Source organism: Ambystoma mexicanum, chromosome 7p, assembly GCF_040938575.1.
Source record: "Ambystoma mexicanum isolate Mex_15411 chromosome 7p, UKY_AmexF1_1, whole genome shotgun sequence".
Classification (NCBI taxonomy): domain Eukaryota; kingdom Metazoa; phylum Chordata; class Amphibia; order Caudata; family Ambystomatidae; genus Ambystoma; species Ambystoma mexicanum.
This window is the reverse complement of record NC_090939.1, coordinates 194,664,118-194,685,363: the sequence shown is the minus strand read 5'-3', so window position 1 is coordinate 194,685,363 and position 21,246 is coordinate 194,664,118. Positions and strand designations below refer to the sequence as shown.

The 21,246-nt window shown below is 43.9% G+C and overlaps 1 protein-coding gene across 3 annotated transcripts in view; it reads right to left on the bottom strand.

The window, feature by feature from the left end:
- DSCAM (DS cell adhesion molecule) overlaps positions 1–21,246 on the bottom strand; it is a 1,793,910-nt gene that overhangs the window by 773,291 nt on the left and 999,373 nt on the right. For all 3 annotated transcript variants that reach the window (XM_069636048.1, XM_069636050.1, XM_069636049.1), the window contains exon 11: positions 6,430–6,603. In XM_069636048.1, the coding sequence (XP_069492149.1) occupies positions 6,430–6,603 (174 nt within the window). The remainder of the gene's footprint in view (positions 1–6,429; positions 6,604–21,246) is intronic.

Below are 21,246 nucleotides of genomic sequence, written 5' to 3'. Positions count from 1 at the left end.
TACATAAACACCACCCATAAGTCTAGTCTATACCTGGCAGAGTTAAACTTACCCATGCCAATGTTACGCAGCTTAACTTTCAGATTTATCCTAGCTCCGATGATTATGCGGACAGTTTAGGCAGTTTGTTGCTGAAACACTGAACCGGAACAGTCTTGTAAGCCACACCAGCTGGAACACCTCCCCTTCTGGTGAAATGTTTTGGGGTCCTTATTAATTTGAAGTTGTCTAGGACCCTATGGGTCTCCGCAGTGGTCCAACATGGATGTTTCACTTTGGCGATGCTTCAACACAACTTTACCTTTCTTTTCTTGTGACCTTGGTACTATCCTACCCGATCTACGGCTCATTATATGCCTAAGTAGATGCATTCAGAGTTGAAAAAGCATCAGCACCCCTTTTGCTACATGTGTGGGTGTTTGAGCATGCTTTGCTAGTGCTACACTCCCTGAACCTATTAGCAGTTGGTAGCCAGATCAACTTTTTTATTTTTGTATTTTATTGTTGACATATATTGGCGTCATTCCAGACTCCTCCCGCTTTTAAAGGCAGAGCCAGCGATCAAGCTCCTGATGCATGGGCCTTATCACGAGCTGGGCATTAGCCCTTAAATGCCCCAGTAACGCTATTGCTGCGGCATTTAAAGGGCTGGCCCAATCTCGAGCTCAGAGCTGGAGGTGAATGTGCCAGCGGAGAGGGCATTTTCGGCACTAATAGCGCCTCCAGCCCCATTGAGTCCAATGGACCCAATAGGGAATGGGGAATTACAGCTACACCACTACTAATGGTATGGCGCAAATTGCGCCGGACCGAGTAGCGGTAACACTAATTGCGTTGGCAGTATTCAGATGCAATTAGCGCGGGGATACCACCATCCTCCTGATGAGGCCCATCGTCTTGTTCCATAAATGACCACATTGCAGCTAAGCTATCCTTACCTTTAAGGGAATCTATACTGTCCAATGAGCATTTGATTATCCCCTAAACCTCAGTTCCTGCAAGGAACATGCATTCAAAATCACACTTTCACACTGAGCAGTGAATAGGGGTAATGCAGCAATTCACACGTGACCCATGCAGTAAATATCCCATTCAATCCCAACTCAGAATTACGTGGAAAAAACAAGTGGTATTTAAAATAACACTGGTTTTACTCCTACCACCCTACTTGTAATGAGTTCCTTAGCCTACGAGGACTACGGGATTGGCCAATCAACAAACATTTAGGGAATGCTTGAAGGCATATTCTACCTTACTTGGAGGACACCGGAGCTATTATGGCGTTAGTATCCCGTTCCACGGGCTATACCGAGGCAGAGGGGAGTAATGGCCCGGTATGCCCAAGTTAAAGGCCTGAGCGAAGTGTGCCAGCACAGCCATCAGGTAAGTTGGAGGGACGGGGAAAAGTATGTTAAGGGAGGGTGGGGGTAAGATGGCAATGCGTTGGAAGCAACCGCCAGTTTGCTCGGAATACGGGCTTGGACCGTGGGATTCAACCCACGATCCGAGCAACCTGATTGGTTGCTTCCCCTTCCCCGGTTACTAACATTATTTTAGTTCTAGAGCAGCAAGGGGCCACAGTAGGTGCAATAGATGCACTTAATACACATTCAAAATTAGATAGGCCGAGGAAAACCTTCAAGGTAGACTTTTCCTAGAGGTGCATCCTTTATGGTTACCCGGTCGATACTCTGTTGCAGACCAGAGCCGAGGTACACTTGCCTTTGCCGCATCAGCTTTTCAGAACCTCACGCTCCTTTAGCTTTTTCCCCACATTCTCTGTTCTACACAAGGCTGTGTGCTTACTATGGGGGAACGGCGGCCTAGAGGACTGCTGAGGGGAAACTGGATTGTGTACAGTTACACGGAATCATGTTTGCTAGCTTTCCTCTTGCCTTTATCCAGATAAAGCAGCCTAAAAGGCTTGTTTAGTCAACTAAGTGACTGACTGAGCATTTACGTTTCCATTTGTACCAACCGTTTGTGCATCCTTAGATCATGTTTGCATTGCATAAATGTCTCGTGTTTTGGAGGTTGTCCTAATTTTGGCCTGAAAAGGAAGGATGTCCTGGTGAATTTTGTCCTAATGAGGAAGGATAGCCCAGGAGCAATATTTGTCTAGGAAGCAGGACAACGCAGCGCCACGCTGGTTCGAATCCCGATCATGTGCTGATAAACCACAACACAGGTATTAAGTGTGTAATAAATGAACAATTAAATAAATTAGGTGGATGCACTGTACACCACTCCACTTAGCATGCCTTCAAGAATTTAGGTGGTAAACCGAAGTAGGATACTGCAACCTCCCCCCCTCCCCCCTGTATTCATTGCTGAGCTGGTGACATATCTAGAACATTTGCCCTATACCATCTGGGGGAGAGACATGGAGGCTGCATAACAATGTAAGCACATGAGGGGTCATTGGATACATCCCATAATTCAGAACAGCATTTACATTGGCAGCCATCTTACAAAGGGAACAACACATAGCCTCTTTCTAGTACCATAACTATGCACTCTCTGTCTACCATCCAAAGCCTCACAGGAAGCCTGAAATACTATCAAACAACACCTATGACTAAACGGCACCAGAGCACCATGTCTATGTGCAGGTCATGGTCTCCGGACCACCAAGTAGAAATACTAAGATGTGCCCTGGATTAAACCATTATGGCCTTCAGTACGACCTTCAGCGACCATCTGTAAACCACACCTTCAAGATTGCGGGCAACCTTGAGTTGGCAACTGTGGCCAGCTCTCCCATGATGCAGTGTTAACCTAAGCGGGCAGCTTTAACCAAGTATGCTGCAAGCGGGTACTACACATGAAATAGGAACCCAACAAATAAATGAAAGGAGTCCCAGTTATCTGCGGACATGTTTCCTAAATAAAATAGAGAAACGACTAGAATTACATTGCCTGTGCCCTTGTTCGATTTTGCTGATTGGACAAAAGGCATGTGGTAGCTTTATCTACAGCATACGTGTTTTCTAGGTATGAAGGATACACAATAGCCTAATTAGCATTGCCATCTAATCTAGACTAATTAGAATGCATATTAAATGGGAAAAAGGTAACAATAGTCACCTTTGGGGCATCATTTTAAAGATTTAGTTGTGCACTTGAAATATGAAGAGCGTTCAAGGGGTGTAATCTAGAGGAACATGCTACCAAACACATGTACATGAGGAGTTTTGAATTGTGCTACAGTGACAAATAACATTCAATAAAATAAGCGTGGGAGGATTTCATTTCAGACAAGGTTGCCTGTCAAATTCTCCGGCACCAACTTCCTTATTTCACTGAAGTTATCGTGAGACATTTGCATTATAACATTAAAAAGTAGTCATTACGAAGGTTTTCTGAAGAGTTAAAAAAAATAGTTAATGACAATAAGGCGCAAAACTTCAGAAAACAGATTTCCTCATTGTAGCAGTTTCTCTACTTGTCCACATAGAGATTTTGTTCAATCTTAAAATCAAATGCAGCACAATAGCAGAACACAGGAAGTGAAACATACATTGGCATCCACTCTCTCTGCAATAGCAGAACACAGGGAGTGAAACATACATTGGCATCCACTCTCTCTGCAATAGCAGAACACAGGGAGTGAAACATACATTGGCATCCACTCTCTCTGCAATAGCAGAACACAGGGAGTGAAACATACATTGGCATCCACTCTCTCTGCAATAGCAGAACACAGGAAGTGAAACATACATTGGCATCCACTCTCTCTGCAATAGCAGAACACAGGGAGTGAAACATACATTGGCATCCACTCTCTCTGCAATAGCAGAACACAGGGAGTGAAACATACATTGGCATCCACTCTCTCTGCAATAGCAGAACACAGGGAGTGAAACATACATTGGCATCCACATGTCTGTAAACTAATTTGAGAAAAAGAACCATGCAGAAATGTTTAAAATATAAGGCGTACAGGTTCTGATAAAACAGAAATTTCTGTGTAAAGGTTGATGAATTCAACAAAGAAAAGGCCACATCCCAGTACTGATCCCAGTAGTTCCTGCAGCATCATGTGAAACTTTAGCTCCAATTTTGACACAGAATAATTCACTCATTACTCACTACTCTGAACCTTGTAATATTTTCGGAACACAGTGAGTTAGGTATGAAGTGATGGCCTCCACTCCACCTATACAAATTGCTACATTCTTCTGTCGGTAGGATAGAGAGAAAGCTGGGCTCTAGATATGAGCACTCCTGTGCTGAGCTCGTTCTTAGGTCTGATGATCTTGATATATCGATGCAAGGTCACAGGTTGGTAGAGGTGAACGCACACCTCAAGCAAGGACATTGCACACAGTCCTGGTTACCTTGCAATTTTTTGGTTTTTAGTGAATCTTATGCATAGAAATGATTCTCACACTGGGATGCAGTGTTTCTCAGTGGGATTATTTATTTATAGTGGTGTAGACACATGGGCCCTCATTAGGACCCTGGTGTTAAAGGGTTAACGGCGCCGTAAAAGGTGTTGGCGCCGTTAAACCCTTAACGCCTGATTATGAGGTCCCTTTGCGGGACCCAACCTTAACGGCTGGTCTAAACCAGCCGTTAAAGTAGGGGCCCGCAAAGGGACTCTCGAGGTAAGTACGGTACCGCAATTTGCAGTACCGTACTTACCGCCTTCCCCATTCCCATTATGCCCTATGGGGCAAAAATCAGAATGGGGAAGGGCCATGGTGGCATGGGGAATTACCGCACCGCCAACCATGGCGGACTCCGGCATCGACCATGGTGCTAATAGCAGTATGGTTTTCCGCCGGAGTCCTAATGAGGGCCATGGTCTAACTGGTGGTCAGCTGACATGTGTTTCAAACCAGAGGGGTCTTTATCAAGGCAAAAGTATATGTAGAATAGAAAAAGGGGGGATTGTTGCCGCAGGATGTGCCTCATGTGGTATCAATATTGTATTGTTTCTCCCAGATTTGGGTTAGTCGTTGTTCGCAAAGCATCAGCTTTGAACAACGACTAACCCAAATCTGGGAGTGGGAGAAAATAATTTTTATGCATAAGATTCACTAAAAAGCAAACGATTGCAAGGTAACCAGAACTTTATTATGTCTCTACTCTGTATCAGTTTGCCAATGAAACTGGCCATGCAAAACATTATGGAACCAAAAAGTGTATTTTTCTTTCCAGTCTGATGTGAGGTCCTTTCCGAGACCCACTGCTATTTAGGTTTTGTATGACTGGTAGAACAATGTAAGTGGGGTGGGAGTGACCTTAATCAAAAGGTCAAGATACTCCAAACCGAACAAATGCAACTTTTCTCGAGGGACAGGTCTAGCACAAAACCAAAGAGAAACACTGAACAATACACGACAAAACCATTTCTAATCACTCGAGCTTGATTACAAATAATTACATTTTAATGTTAAGGTTGTATATAAAAGATGATTCTATTATAGATTATATAGTTGTAGGAAGAGCGAGCGGTCATATATCAAAAGCTAAATGGCTTGACTTGCCGACAGGTTCTCTCTGCCATAAGTCGGTTAAGGGTCATTATCTCAGGTGATAATGACCGCTATCGAGGTCAATAATGAAATTAGCCCATAGTGGTAACAGAAATAAAGGTTCTGGAGTTATGAATTCTAACTACAAACCTTGTTGAGCTGGAACAGTTTTGTAATGAGCTTGCATAAGGTGCACAGAACAATTTCTCTATCCAAAATGGAGGTTATTATTCCACGTTTTTTCTTTCACGTTGGTGTGTTAAATTGGATGCGGACTACATTGAAGGAGTGGAAATTGCCTTGCTAAACCAAATCTTGCAGGGAAATTGCATTGCTGATTCTTGAATTTTGAGAAAATCTTTTTTGCGGTTGCCTGTCTGCTTGAGAAAAGAAAATGCTTGGAGTGCATTTTAAGGAATTCTGATAGGCTGAGAGGAGGTCAATAAGGATCTCCATGTGCTAATGAATATTTATAGACCCTGACTGAAGGTATACCAGGCATTATGGGCCCTGAAGACTGAGTTAAAGGCTTAGGTGCAGCAAGGCCATTTAACAGGGTTTGTGGACCCATAACGCCTGGTACAGGCCAAGGGCAGGGCCTATACATCTTGCATATGCTGATGGCAGCGGGGCCAGTGGCAGGGGCAGTCAGGATTGAAGTCCAAGGCCGCATCTGCCAAAAGAAGCCAGGGGAGGATGGAATCTGGTGTGTAAGGGCTCACAGCAGTGCTCCTGGGATGACAGGGATTTCTGCAAAAGTCTTGCCCGTGCAGCAGATGCTGCGATGACAACATTGAGGGAGCTCAAGGATTTGCCCGTAGCTACGCTCCCTCAACATTCTGAGGGACATGCTAGAGGATAGATTTCATTAGAGATTTCTTGTGTGAAGAAACACGGTCTAAAACAGTACTGAAATATATAAACATTGAATGGTTTTAGCGCTTACTTTTAACAGTGAGGAACATGGACTTGCTGACGTCAGCTCCCACGTCGTTGCTGACCTTGCATAGGTAATATCCGCTGTCTTCCTCCAGAACATGCTTAATGAGCAGGGAGCCATTGGTCAGAAGCTGAATGCGACCATTCAAGGCAATTGGCTGGAACTGGGGCACTCCAGACCCTACAGGAGAGCAGAGATAGTTTAAACATGACCACGCCACACGTGTTGACATAAAAAAGATCATTGCTCAAAACAAACTGATGCATCCACTCTTTAAACGGATAAAACACATTTAACAACTGGCTAAGCTGTAGGTTTATCAGTTCTCTCATTTCCCGCTATCAGCTTTTCTTCCATAAGGAGGTCCATTAAAATCCAGGCTTCATTTTGCAGCAACATTATTTCACGTTTTAGCATGTTTTCCCCATGATATATAAAATGCATTCAAATATATGAAATGGAAAAAAAATCTAAAGACGGGGCAGCAGAAATATACATAATGTAATGTGCACGGGTGTAGGTATACTGAAAGTGTGTACACTATAACTTCAAGTACATGTTTTACAATGTGCGCAGTCGAGAACCAAACATGCTTTTAATTTGAAAATCAGTGTTCTGTCATTAACTCTATGTTCTCAAAGAAAGAACCCATGCATTCAGAAAACTGCGAGAAAGCATTCCTACATTCAAATCAAAATGATTGGTTAAAGTGAATTTGCTTTAGTGGGATTTGGGTGACGTGTGGAATTGGAAAGATTCTCAGCGAAAAAATAGATGCTGCCAGAATTAACATGAGCCAAAGTGCTATACTTAAATATACACAAATCAACATGACACCATAGAGGGTTCCTAGGCAATCATCTGTTTTTTCAACACGTTAACTTTACATGTGATGACTTTCTATGAGTGGCAAAGCTGGCCAAACAGAATCTATTGCCACCTTCATGTGACTTCCAGATGACTAGGTGTAGTAGCCCTCAAGCTAACAGTGTTCCTCGATGCAAATGTCTATTCAAAGTGAGGCCTGATGGAACAGAGATCTTTGATATCCTATGTCAAATGAGAGGCGAGAAATACCGATAATGGGCTCAGCAAATGAAACAGAATCTTAGCTTATTGTGCGATTGAGGAGATTTCAAGTAGGATTTTAATCTGTTTAAAATGCAGAACCACCTAAAATGCCCTATCTCAGCCCAACAATGTCCTAAACGAATAAACAGATTTACCAAATATATGAGGATTACTGGCAATAAGTGAAATCTTGCAACTACAATATTAGAATCGTAACTTTGCAATGGCACATTATAGATTATGACACAAATTACCCAGTGAGAGGCCCGTGATTTTGACAACAAAGTACTCAGCCAGTCTTGTATCATACATTGTTTTGTTTTCTAAAGAACTGATGAGAAACTCAGTCTTCTGTGGATGTAGCTGTAATGGATCTGAAGCCATCCAAGATTTAAAGCATATGAGTTGTTGCTTAAAGCAGAAGACATCAGCAAGGGCAAACACATTCAGATATAGATGCACGTTTACAACCTATTCCTGGATGGAGACCCATGTACATATATAAAAATGATTGGTGATACACCTGAGCCTTGGGCACTGCCCAGGCTATGGGCAGAGACGAGGTCCGCAAGTACTCCACAGCAAGCAATCAGACTACATCCAGTATGGAAGGATGAAAACCACTTATGGACCCTTCTTCCCATACCCAGTCACTGTGCTATTAGAGTAGAGGTTAATGCCTGATGGCCCACCATACTAAATGCCGCTGAGGGGTCCAGGAGCATCATATGGCAAGCTCCATCCTAACCCGTCATCTGCTCTGCAAAGAATCATCCACCACCTGAGGAGTTGCAGTCTCAATAATGCAACATGGGCAGAAGCCAGATTGAAATTGTTACAATACAGTTGTATGATCTAAATGATGATGCAATTGATTAGCAGCTGTACTATCAACTATTTTACATGAAAGAGCTCAGTGATCGACCTATAATTATTCCACGTAGAAGCATCTAGAGGTCCGTTTTTTAAAAGGGGCAGGTGGTGAGTAGGTTTCAAAGTAGTTGGAAAGATGCCGTGTTCAAGATAGGCATCCATTATCATTAACACTCAAAGCGAGACTTGAAACGGTACAAACTCTAAAACATCTTTACATTCAATCTTATCAAGGCTTAACCAGTCCTGTAAATCTCTGAGGGTAATCACTGGTAGAGGTTGAGGACCCACCTCAAATGTTTCATGAGTTTCAAATGTTCCTTCTCCACAAAGTATTCCTCCTTCTCAGTGGATTCTGACACTGAATGCTCTATTTCCTGAGTAGGAAGCGACGGTCAATGTAGTAATGCACTGTCTTTGAAACGGCCTGTGATGGACTTCCTGCCTTATTAGGGAATTATTATAGTATGCAGCTTTAGCTGATCTAGTCTCCCTCTGTGTTCTCTTTCTGCCTATGTGAAGCTGTTCCCGGGCACTATTGTCATGCCCACATATCCACCTCTTTTCTAACATTGTTGATCTGTTTACTATCTTTCAGTGTCTGTGTACACCAGGATAGCTAGTGACTAGTTTTTTTTAAAAAACAAAAAACTTTTCAAGTGATTTTATTGTAGCACAACATCTTGCATAGATTCTTACAGAGACCTACAGACGTCGTTAACTGTCATAACTGGTGTAACATTGTTGGTTGTAGCAGTTGAATTCTTCTGATGAAGGTTATTTGGGAAATGTCTTAAATACCTAAAAGATAACTTTTTAGTTGATGTTCTACCTTTATTTCTGGGGTTTACATAAATAATTTAAATTCAATAATAGAATGGTCTGCTCCATCTACTTGTATATGATCTACACAATATACTACAGCTCTTACAGGTTTGAAAAGATACAGTTTGTTTGGTTTGCACATGTTGAGCATACTGGATTGGGCACACCAGGTTACTGATACTGTGTACTCATTGGCAACTCCTATCACTCCACCCATCCATTCATCAAAGCCCCTACACTACCTCTCTGCATGTTTTGATCTTACATCTGCACCTAACTTAACATTCTTACAACATTCTGCATGTCTCACAATGGTGCAAAACCGCTCTCTGTATATATTGCCCACTCTAAAAATAAGCTCATGCCATCTAGTTGCAGGTGTACAGTGTAAAGTGCCTTGTGGAACACCAACAGTTAGAGGAGTAAGTTGAGAGGTGTTGTTGCTCCAGGAGACAGATAATTGGTGAGGTGCAAGGGGTTGATCGTGAATCCCAAGAAGAAAGAGGGTATTAAGGAGACAGTGTCAAAGACAGCAGACAGGTCAAGGAGAATTAGGATAGAGGATAGGTTGGAGTGCTTAGCAGAGGCAAAAAGTTGGACACACTCATGAGAGCAGTTTCCGTGGAGTGACAGGAGCAGAAACCTGCTTGTGAGGGGTCTTAAAGTTTGTGGATGTCCAAGAAATTGGTGAGACCATTGAACACAACACTTTTGAGCACTTTAGAGTAGTGCAGAAGGAGAGACACAGGGTGGAAGTTAGCCAGTAGGTTCGGGTCAGCCCCTTGCTTTTTTAGGAGAGGGATGACCGCAACTGTTTTCAAACAGAGGGAAAGCTAGATGAGTCAATGGACAGGTTGAAGAGTTCAGCGAGGTGAGAGGCCACTAAAGAGCCAATAGGCATGACTAGGTGAGGAGCAAGAGGGTTGGTTGGGGCACGAGAGGGATTAGCCTTCATCAGTGCCAATAGCACTTTGTCAGTATCAGTGTGACTAAAGTGGGATAAAGAGGCAGAGGATGAGGGTAGAGTAGGCGGAGTGTAAAATGTAGGAGCAGGGAGTGTGAGGAATGTCAGGAGGGAGTCTCTAATTTTGGAAATGTTTACAGCAAAGTATTCAGCTAGGCCATTTGCTTTGAGAGTGGAGTTGATAGTCATAGACGTGGGAGAGAGGAGTGAGTTTAGGGGGCTCTGTAGCCGGCGAGGATGGTTGTGGTGAAAGCCAATGAGGGTGAGGTAGAATTCCCCTTTTCCTCTATCAAGAGTGGACTTGAGAGAGTTCAGGGCAAAGAGGTAGAGTTATAGGTCCTCATGCAAGTGGGTACACCTCCATTTGCACAGTAGCCAGTGCATGTATGTGCGGAGAGAGCCTATGCATGGGGTGACCCATGGCTGAGGATGCGGAGACTTAGGGGTGCAAGTAAGCAGTGGGAAGTGAGAGGAGAATGAGTCATATAGTAGGGATTGGAAACTGGAGAAGGCATTATTGGTGGAAGGGGGATCAGGTTTAACAGAGGAGAGTGAGAGCTGTAGGTCGGAGAAAAAGGGTGAGGCAGAAGGTTTCATTTTCCTTTTAGTAATAGGTGAAGCAAGTGGTGAGGAGAGGTCAGAGGGTGGAAAGGAGACGGTGGTGGAAACAATGGAGTGATCAGATATGGATGGTGTGACAGTAGTATAAGTGACAGAGAGAGGTTGAGATGAACAAGAGATCCAAAGAGTTACCCCCTGTGTGGGTAGGTAGGTTCTGGATAGAGTGGATAGCGGGGTCACTAAGAAACGACTGAAGTTCAGATTTCTGAGAATTGGTTGGAGAGGTAAGGTTAAAGTCACCTAAGAGAATAAGGTGCTGCTTAGTGGAAGGAGAATCAAGGAGATGCCCAAGATTATCAAAGAATGGTCCAATAGGACCAGGAGGGTGATAGATGGAGATGATGTGAACCAAGTGAGGCAGAGCAATAGTAGAGATGGCGAATTCAAAATAGGTAGAAGAGGACGTGGCATTGAAGATTTGTGAGGCATTGAGGCGGGAAGAGAGTAGATATCCAACACCTCCTCTACCAGTCAGTAGAGGAGAGGGAATTAAATAGTTTGGAGTCCTGCAGAGTGGCAGTGTCAGATGGAGAAATCCAGGTTTCAATGATAGCAAGAATATCTAGTGGGGGAGAGCTGGAGTGAAAGTAGTTAGTGATAAAGGTACTTTTGTGCTGCATACAGACTGAGCATTCCAGTGTGCAATGTTTAGTTGATGAGGTAAGGAAGAGTAGAGAAGTTGAGTCGCAGAGCAAGAGCGGAGAGGTGGATAGGTGTTAGAAGATGTGAGTTTTATAATAGGGATAGGAAAGGAGGACGTTGTAGCGGGATTGGAGAAACTATAGGGAGAGGTAATTAGGAGGAGCAGCAAAAGAAGTAGGAGTGAATGCATTATAGGTGCGTAGCACAGTGTAGAGAGACAGTACAGTAATTTGGAAGCTTTAGGAACTCACAGGTACAACAGGGAGAAAGGCAAAAGCAACGGCTCATGTGCTAAGTGTCAAAGAGGCTAGTCAATGGCTGATCTTCAGCCTTCACTGTTCCGCCCCTAACTGTGATGCTCCTTGCCGGACACCTCTAGGAAGGTCAGAAGGGATGACACACACTCTTGTCACCTAATCGCCTAGCCCATCAGTGGTTTGTTCTCTATGAAATTGTCTCTGGTGTTGCTGGGAGGAGGCAATTCTTTCTTGATTGGTTTTTCCTCTTGTGGCCTTCGGCTGGAGACAGGCTTCATGCAAGATGGCCTCTGGAAGTGGCTTCAGCTCTCCAAGATGGCCACCGGAAGTGATGTCACCAATCCAAGATGGCCACTGACAGTGAAGTTCCAGACAGAAAGTGAAGCCAAAAACCAGAAGGGCTGACACATGCTCTTGTCACGGTATGCAGTGATAAAATCGCAGCAAAAATGTCGCCCGAACAAAAAATTGCGGCAAAAATGCTCTCCCTAAATGGTATAATGGGTCCAGGGGTTGTGGGGGTGTCCCCTGCATCCTTTACATGGATTGCCACAGCAAAACCACAGCCTTTTTGCAGTAATATTTTGTGTTCACAGCCATTTTTGCCACGATTTTAACACGTGGAACCCTTGTCACCAGATCACCTAGTACATTAGTGGGTGATCTCTCTGATATTGTCGCTGGTGTTGCTGGCATGAGGCGATTTCTTCCTGATTGGTGTTCCCAGAGGAGCCTCTTGTGGCCTTTGGCGGGAGATCGGGTTGTGGCCTTTGGCTGGATTGGAGATGGGGTTGCGGCCTTTTGGCTGGAGTGGGGTACCACAATTTTGTTCAGTGCCATTACTAGGGTTGGCCAGGAGTTCATTGCTGGAAATTGGAAAATATAGTTGAGATGTTGATATGGATTATTCCGTTAGTGTACAATGACAGTCTCTATGTTTGTTTTGTTTGTTTATTTTATCCACTTATAATGCGCACCAAACCCGAAGGTAGCCGGGCGCAGCAGTACAGCATATGCAAGGCTTAAGTTACAAGGTTACAGATTACATGCAGAGCAAAATATATACAGGCCATAGACAGTCAGTTACAAATTACACGCAAAGCGAAATATGTTCAGGCCATAGAAGGTCAGTTACAGATTACAGGAAGACAGAATATATACAGGCACTAGCAGGACGTCAAATCACTAGCCAGAAGGGGAATATGTACACATGGGCAGCAGGTAGGTGGGTATATATACATATACACTATGAGGTCTGAATGCTTTGAAGAATGATGCCAGGGTTATCACAGGTGTTCCAATGGTACTTTCCGACTACAGACTTTTCCAGACATTTAACACAGTAACACCCGGTCTGGGTAAATAGCCCGGTATGTAATATTAAAATACTCATTTGTTGATGGTCCCCACTTGAATCCCTATAATGGATGTAATTCAGTCCTGGGACGACTTGAAATCTGATGTCTTTCCACAGTTGGGCAAGCTGGTTGCCCCATGCCTCAAACTGCTCTGTGGGTAAGGCAGTGCACAATCAGCTCACGAATATATGCTGCCTTTTGGCACCAGCAAACAAATAATATACATCATTGGGAAATATGTGTTTCCCCTCAACCAATAGCTAGTGTACAGAGTCTGCAATGAGCATTCTGAATGTTATCTGTAAATCATGACTAATGACTGAGAAGGAATGTTCCCATCAGATCTGCCTGTGCATATGTCATAACTATGTCTATCCGGGGTAAACTCATGTTGCAGCTGTGTTATAGTGATGGACATCATCTATAGCTCATGGAGTCGCTAGTGCAGTGCTCGTGCACATAGTGGATGTGTCATGTACTTCAATGGTCATTTATTTGTGTGCTTGAAGCTATCACCTTTCTGAGAACTGAGTGAGCTTGGGTTGGCCCATTGACTGCAACCACCCTTTCTCAACAGCCTAAATACTCCTGTATCTTGGTTGCCTGTAAAGCGGCTGACAGCTCCATTTCTTTATACTGATTATGCTTTTATTTTTTCGTTATTATGTACAGTGGGTACTTTTCAGATAGGTTGTTTAATTTGACTTTAGGCCTTATTGTAGAAATAGATACCCCGAACTTCCCTTAATGCATTCCGGGCATTTTTTGGCAGAACGAAAAAGCTTTCACCAAACACATCTGATTGGACGTTGAGTGGGAGGAGCTATATTAGCTTGTGGTGATACTCTATGCTGATGCAGGACTGTCCCCCTGCCTGCAAGCTCCAGATGCCAAATTGATATAATGGAATCAGCAGAGCCGAGGTGTACGGATCTATGCGTTTTTCTCAACCTTTTTTGCCAAAATACACTTTGGCCGAATTTTCTTTACTGATTTTTGTGATTTCTTACCAAAAAATTGGGGAAGGGATGCGCACACCACTTTTCAACACCCCCTTCTAAGTCCCTTACCCCAACTTACTATCTGCGTTTTGGGGGGGTGGTAAAAAGTGTAGTAAAAAAATCAGCAAAAAGTACTGCTAATGCTATAGGCAATGATTTCACTTGGGGGCCACTGCAGCCTGAGAGGGTTAGGGATCAATGGCAGATTCCTCAAACCAATGTGAAGGAGGACGCAAAGAGCCTCACTATAGGTTTCCCAGTAACCTGCCGGTAATTCCGGAGTGATACCCGGAAACGATCCTACGGTTACCCGCGCCTGATATCCCGGTATTACCGGATGTTCCCGGGGCTGGAAATTCCAGCAGTTTTTTACCGGTGAGAGCCTGATTTACCTCCAGCTCTTGGCAGGAGGTAAAACTGGTAAACCCCACCGGCAAGCTCGTAGTTTGGCGGTGAGGGAAAAGTGGTTGTCACTTTTATCAGCACTTTTCACGCACCGCCAAACTTGTTCACCTCCACCAGGCTGATGCAGTTCCACTCATTTGTCAGGCATACACAGATAACTAGAAAAACAGGCGTCTTTGTGTTTTTTTCCAACCACCTCACCAGAAAGATGTTTTTTTTTAATCACACTCAACCTGTGCTTGTCTACACAGTGGATATCATTTTGGGTCAACAGCGATATCTACCAGAAATAGCACATTCTAATAATGCCTTTCTCATTGATTTTAACATCCCCGAGTCACAGGCTGCTAACCACACTCGAAGCACTCTTTTCGCACTGTCCGCTTCCATGGACCTTAGGCAAATTGTGCTCTCCCCTACGCACAACAAATAAAACACACTAGACTTAGTCTTCACATCATCCCGCTGCATCACCTATGCAGACCCTAACCGACTTGACTGGCATGACCACGCCGCCATCCCATTATCAGTCACCCACTCGACTACAGCCAACAAAGGTCAAGCAAAACATCCGCTCACTCACCGCCACTCATTCAAAACCTTCCCAGTCAATGAGCTAGAAGCAAACTTTTCAGACTTACCAACCACAGGGAATACCTCAGGCCTCCTGGGATTACTCAGCAACTCTACCATGAAACTGGTGGACACTCATGCCCACCTAAAATCCAGCTGGGTTAAAACAGAACCATATGCCCCTTGGTACACCCCTGACCTAGCCTTCAACAAATGCTCAATCAGAGCCCTAGAGAAACTGTGGCACAAAAACCATAGTGCAGGCAACATCACCAACCTGAAATCCCTCTGTGCAAACCTTAGGATTCTGATTACCAAGGCCAAAAGTGCTTACTACTCTACCACCATTGTGGCAGCCTTTCATAGGAGCAAAGCCCTCTTTGAAGTAGTAAAGCATTGTACCAAACCCTCACCCGACCCTGAGGTACCAGCAACTAAGGAGAAATGTGACAGAATCAACACATTTATCATTGAAAAAATAGACAAAATCTGGGAGACCATCAAATCAACCTCTCACAGTATTAGCATCCCCTGCACCCCAGAACACACATTGACCCTCTGGACTGAATTTGCTCCTCTCTTTCTCCAGATTTCTTAAAAACTATTGCCTCCCTCAAGCCTACGTCTTCCTCCAAAGTTATAATTCCGACCCTCATCATTAAACAATTGATGGGCCTGGCGCTTAATGCTCTCCTCAGCATCATCAATGCCTCCCTCGCAGAAGGATCATTCCCAGACACCGTCAAGACTGGTCTCATTCGACCTCTTTTGAAAAAAAACAACCCTAGATCCAGACAACCTGACCAGCTACAGGCCCATTTCAAACCTCCTTTTTATTGGCAACATTTTGGAAAAAGTAGTACACAACTATTCACCAGAATCAAACAACTCCACCTCCTAAATGACTATAAGTCAGCGTTCCACCCCAAGTGTAGCATTGAGACAGCCACTATCCAGGTGGTGGATGATACTCTCCAAATCATGGATAATGCTGACTCATGCCTCCTCGTCCTTCTTGACCTCTTGGCTGCGTTCGACGATGTGGACCACCATATCCTTCGCTCCATCCTTGCTGACAGGATGAAATTCTCCGGCACTGTCCTGTAATGGTTTACCCACTACCTCTCAGGCAGTCAGACACCAGGCTGTCCAGATGAACGTTACATTCTAACTGATTCCAGGTCTCCTGAAGAGTCCCCCAAGACTCCATCCTTTCACTAATCATTTTTGACCTTTACATAAAGCCTCTGGATACTCTCCTCAAAGATCCCAATATAGCCATCCACCAATACACAGACGATGCTCAATTATACATAAGAATAAATTGCACAGAGGACATTATTCTTCTCTGTGTTATCTATTCATCATTCAGTCCTGGATGTCGACTGCTTCCCTCAAACTAAACCCACCCAAGACTGAATGAATCCTTATCAGCTGCCTGCTAAAAAACAACTTGTCCAACAATGGCTCAATGATATGCACCTAGAAGGATTAGATCCACAAACCTCACACTCAGCAAAATCCTTAGGCATCACCATTGACAGCAATCTGTCATTCCAGAAACACATAGCCAAGAAGGCTCAGGATCTCAACCCTTTGAAAAATCAAACCATTCGTCCCGCTGCAGGACTTTCAGACCGTAGTGCAGGCCCTTGCGGTCTCTCCCATCTATGGAGGAAATGCTCCCTTGACAGGAATTGCAGCTGCTCACTTGGCTCCGCTAAAATCATTCCAACATGCTGCAGCACGTCTTGTTATAGGAGCACTGAAATTGGACCGAATTACCCCTTCCTACGTGAACTACATTGACTTCCACTCGAAGCCAGGATACTGTTCAAGACTGCATGTATCATCTACAAAGCAGTTGCGAGTAGCACACCAGCATACCCGGTGGCTAAGCTCCACATATCTGGTGGCAAACACTCCTCACTCAGAAAATTGACCAACTGGCTTGAACCACAACTCATCCACAAACAATCCTACTCTTGTCATGCACCCATCGTGTAGAACTTGAGTCTGGTGTCTGCTCGGAATGCCCCCACAATTCTCCAAATTCACAAATCTCTCAAAACATGGCTCTTTCAACTATACATGCCATGGACTCTGTCCAATGGAAGCACATACCAATGCACAGACCACACAGTACTGCATTACTGTTGAATGATGCCAGCCCAATTGTCAGCTACCCACACTCCGTTCAGCGCTCCGATGCTCTTGAGCTAGGTCAGCGCTTTAAACAATAAAAGAAAAAAGAAAAGAAAACAAAATACCTTGTACTGCAGGAATGACCTTTCAACCTCTGTTTTAAAGATTGCTGGGTGGTGGCAAGAATAGAAAACTACTTGTCTCCATCAGTAACATGCTTATTTTCTGAATGTTCAAATCCTTGTCTATCCCCAAGACCTTCCTAATGGCTGGTGAGTGCTAGAGAAGGCAGAAGAGGGCCTCCTTTTCCTACCCACCAGGAAATTGATTATGGATCGAGCAGAACTAAATCTAGCATTTCAGTGGATCACAATGGATCTGGGAGTCTGAGCCAATGCCAGACATGGTTCCTCTGCTGTGCACTCTGTGTCTCATGGATGGGGCACACAAGGTCGTATAACGTATGGGTTGAAGGTGGTGATGGGGAGGAGGGAATGGGCAGAGCACGCATGTGATCATCAGTTACAAGGTACATCCTTCCATAATGGATGTTGCTGGACTCAGATACTTTACTTGAAATTGGATGGCAGGGTGTTGGCATTTGAGATTGACCTTAGCACATGATAGCAGTACCTGGACCTGTGAGGCTGCACGGCCTGCACCTTACATGTAGAGATTATTCTCGGTACATGAGTGATATGAGGCATTGACTGGCAGAAGATGGCAGTGCAAGGGCATTTAAGCCTGTGCATGGCACACGATGGCAGAAACTTGCCATGCAAGACTGTATCTTATATCTGGTGACACTACCATTGTTGGGCAAAGGGTTATTGATTGGCAATAACAGGAGCCAAACAAGAATATAATAGCGGCTCTTCAAAGCTCCTGATACATGATTGCTAATTAACTCACCGCTTAAGATCAAACAAACAGCAAAGTGAAACTCTCCCTAAATTTAGTATAACATATATTTGTCTTCCCGGTCAATAAAATCACCATTATCCAAAACCTTGTTGAAAAAACAAAAACCCAAAGCGACCCACAGGTTAGAACTACCTCCATTTGGAACCGCGTTCAATGACTTTCAAAGCCAGCAAGAAAAAGACACTGTAAGTACCATATAAGCCTACACTCCACTGTGCTTCCCTTGCCCAGCAGCAGTAAAGAAAGAACACATTCTCACACTTATCGCATTTGTGAGCAAACAATGCACGTGACCAAACTATGTCACATGTTCCTTCAAACAGACCTTTGGTTTACATCACTCAGGGAGGTGATAGTAAAACCATTTCAATGCCAACAGTTTGGGCTTTTGTGTAGGCATGGCAAAGGCCCTTGCCAGGCACAGTCGTTGTAGTATGAACTGGCCATTGATGGGCGCAGGCCCAAAATGGTATGAATACCTGGGCATCTAATAGCAGTGCCTGGCAAAGGCCTAATACATTTACACAAAGCAAAACTGTTGGCTTTGCTAATGCTTGTTTTTAACAGGACTTCAGTGGAGGACACACATAGTGCTTATAAATCCAGTGGCTGAAGGCAGACCTGGGTAAGACATTATTATTACACCAGTAGTGGGTTTACAGCTCCAAATAAGTAATGAACTCTCAGAAGACTGCTTTGGACAAACGCAGGAGGGCAATTCAAGTGCACAGTTTGAAGGTAAGGCTTGAATAAAATGAACGCAACATGTTCCCGTGAGGAGGTGTTTTGGCAGGGGAGGTGTAGGAATAGGGATTAGCATGCTCATGGGCAGTCAATGGTTGAGCAAAGAGCCACACCGCACCTACAAGCTGTGTCTCCCGCCTCATATGCCATTTCTCCCGATCTAACCTCTAATGCAATAGATTCAGCTTAGCGACACCCAACAGCCCAAACTAAAAATGGACGACCAAGAGGAATTATTTTACTACAGATCAGATTCCAACCTCCCTCTTTTAACACTAAATGCCATCAGTGGCATCAGTGAGTGACTAACTAAATCTCCAGCCTCCCTCCCCTGCGCCCCCACACCCCGGTAACCAAACGTAGATGAAAACCAAGTGACTTTCATGACAAACAATAAACCAACACATCATTTTAATAACAATAGTTTTGTAACCTTGTATAACTTGTACATATGTTGTATTCTTGCCTATATCCTGTAACCTTGTCATTTAAGCCGTGCATCTGTCGTGACTGCTGCGGCCTGATACCCCCGGGACTGGTGCGCATTATAAATGAATAAACAAACAAACAAACAAACATAAGGACATTGCAAACTGTCTCAATGCAACACAAACATGGATGTAATCTAACAAATTCAGCTTTAACACAAAGAAACAGTCATCATAACCCTTAGCTTCAACCACAATCTGGACACGGCTTTCTAAAGGCTAGACTATGTAGGATGACTTTGCCAACGGGCAAAGCAAAACACCCAAGAACCATCATTTCATACAGCAAATCAACACACTAACGAAATGTGCACACTATTAATACACATCCCCACAAAGCGTATACACTTCTTTTGAATGCACCACTAAACACAATTCCAACATGCATTAGTGCTAAATACACTGGAATGTTGCTATGCTGTTTACTGAAGACCACTTAAATAACTGATCAGACAACTACAGCTACTCCAAAACCATAACTGGATTAAAGAAATATGACCACATAACCCCTGCATTAGGATCCTTGAAGTGACTCCCTGTTGACAAATAATTCCACCTCAAAAACTCTTTGCATCAGCCACAAAGGTTCCAGGTAAAAGGATATGACACCTCTGTGTGAGCGACTGCCACATTACGTCCCGCACAGCACACTTAAGTCTTTCTTGGCCATGACATTACCACCAACTCCCAGAAAGAAAACAAGGACCGGCTCTAGGTTGCTGGCATCATGAGGTGCAACCCTCTGGATGACATCTCGGGTGACCTGTGCCAAGTGCACCACTTCTTCACTTTCAAAAGAGCCATCAAAAGTGAACTCAAATGGTAACCTAAATAGCGAATGCTCAGTGGAGGCACTAGGTGATGTAGTCCCCTTGTGTCTGTTTTCTTATGTATGTGCCCTGGAGAGAACTGCATTTGTTCAAAGCTCTGTACAAGTCACAAAAAGAAAATACATAAATAAATAAAGATAAAAATAACTGGCATTTGATGGCAGCTTCTGAACATATGGGACTGTTCTGTGTCTTACATATGGTGACAACACCAGGCATAGGAGTAACTGATCTGCATCAGCACATGGGCTCTTGTGCCACTTAAGACCAGAATCCAAACAGGTCTTAGAACAGCCAACATGTGTGGAAACAATCTGTGATAATGCATTAAGTACAACCTTTATGCATTTATGACAATTTTGGATATCCTAAAAAACCATGCTCAATTCTAAATTACAGCAGATCAATGAACCCAGACATGCTTACTCCAAGTAGTGGTAAGTAGTTCAGGTGCTATTGAAGTGAGGAGCGGATTAAAAAAAATGGGAGGATAGCTCAGGAGCAACATGCTCGCCTTGGAAGCAAGATGATGCGGAGCAACACAGGTTCGATTCCCGGGTCCTTAAACACGTTATAAATAACCAACCATAATCATAATTTGATGGTGAAGACATGATGTCTACCAATAAATTATAAACAGTCTGATTTTTGTTGATTTAATTCACGGAACTGGGGGTGGAGGGTAAAGGTTGCATCCCCCTCCCCCAGCCGCTCTATGTACCAAACCCACTGGCATTGACTAGTCATGCAAGTGAAGATGCTGGAATCCACACGCCTGGCCTCGGTGGGCAGCATGGAAACCAGGTGTTCCCATAGCCACATGCATGCATTTCATCCGTTCACAAAACACAATCGAAATTGCATGGAGATGCCGCCTTTCAAGCATGTGTAAGCAGCCCTACCCAGCAGCTTGACCATTCATGTTAAATGACCCCCACGCGAGGATTCACAGATTCCTCCATTACCCCAAACCCTTGCCATGAAAGTCAAGATCTAGGGCAGATTTGTTGAAAAAGCATTGTTTCGCTTTGCTGGTTTTTACTTCAAGGAGAAATCTGGGAAGACCATAGACAATTATTTGTGTAGGTTTCCTTTATTCGCG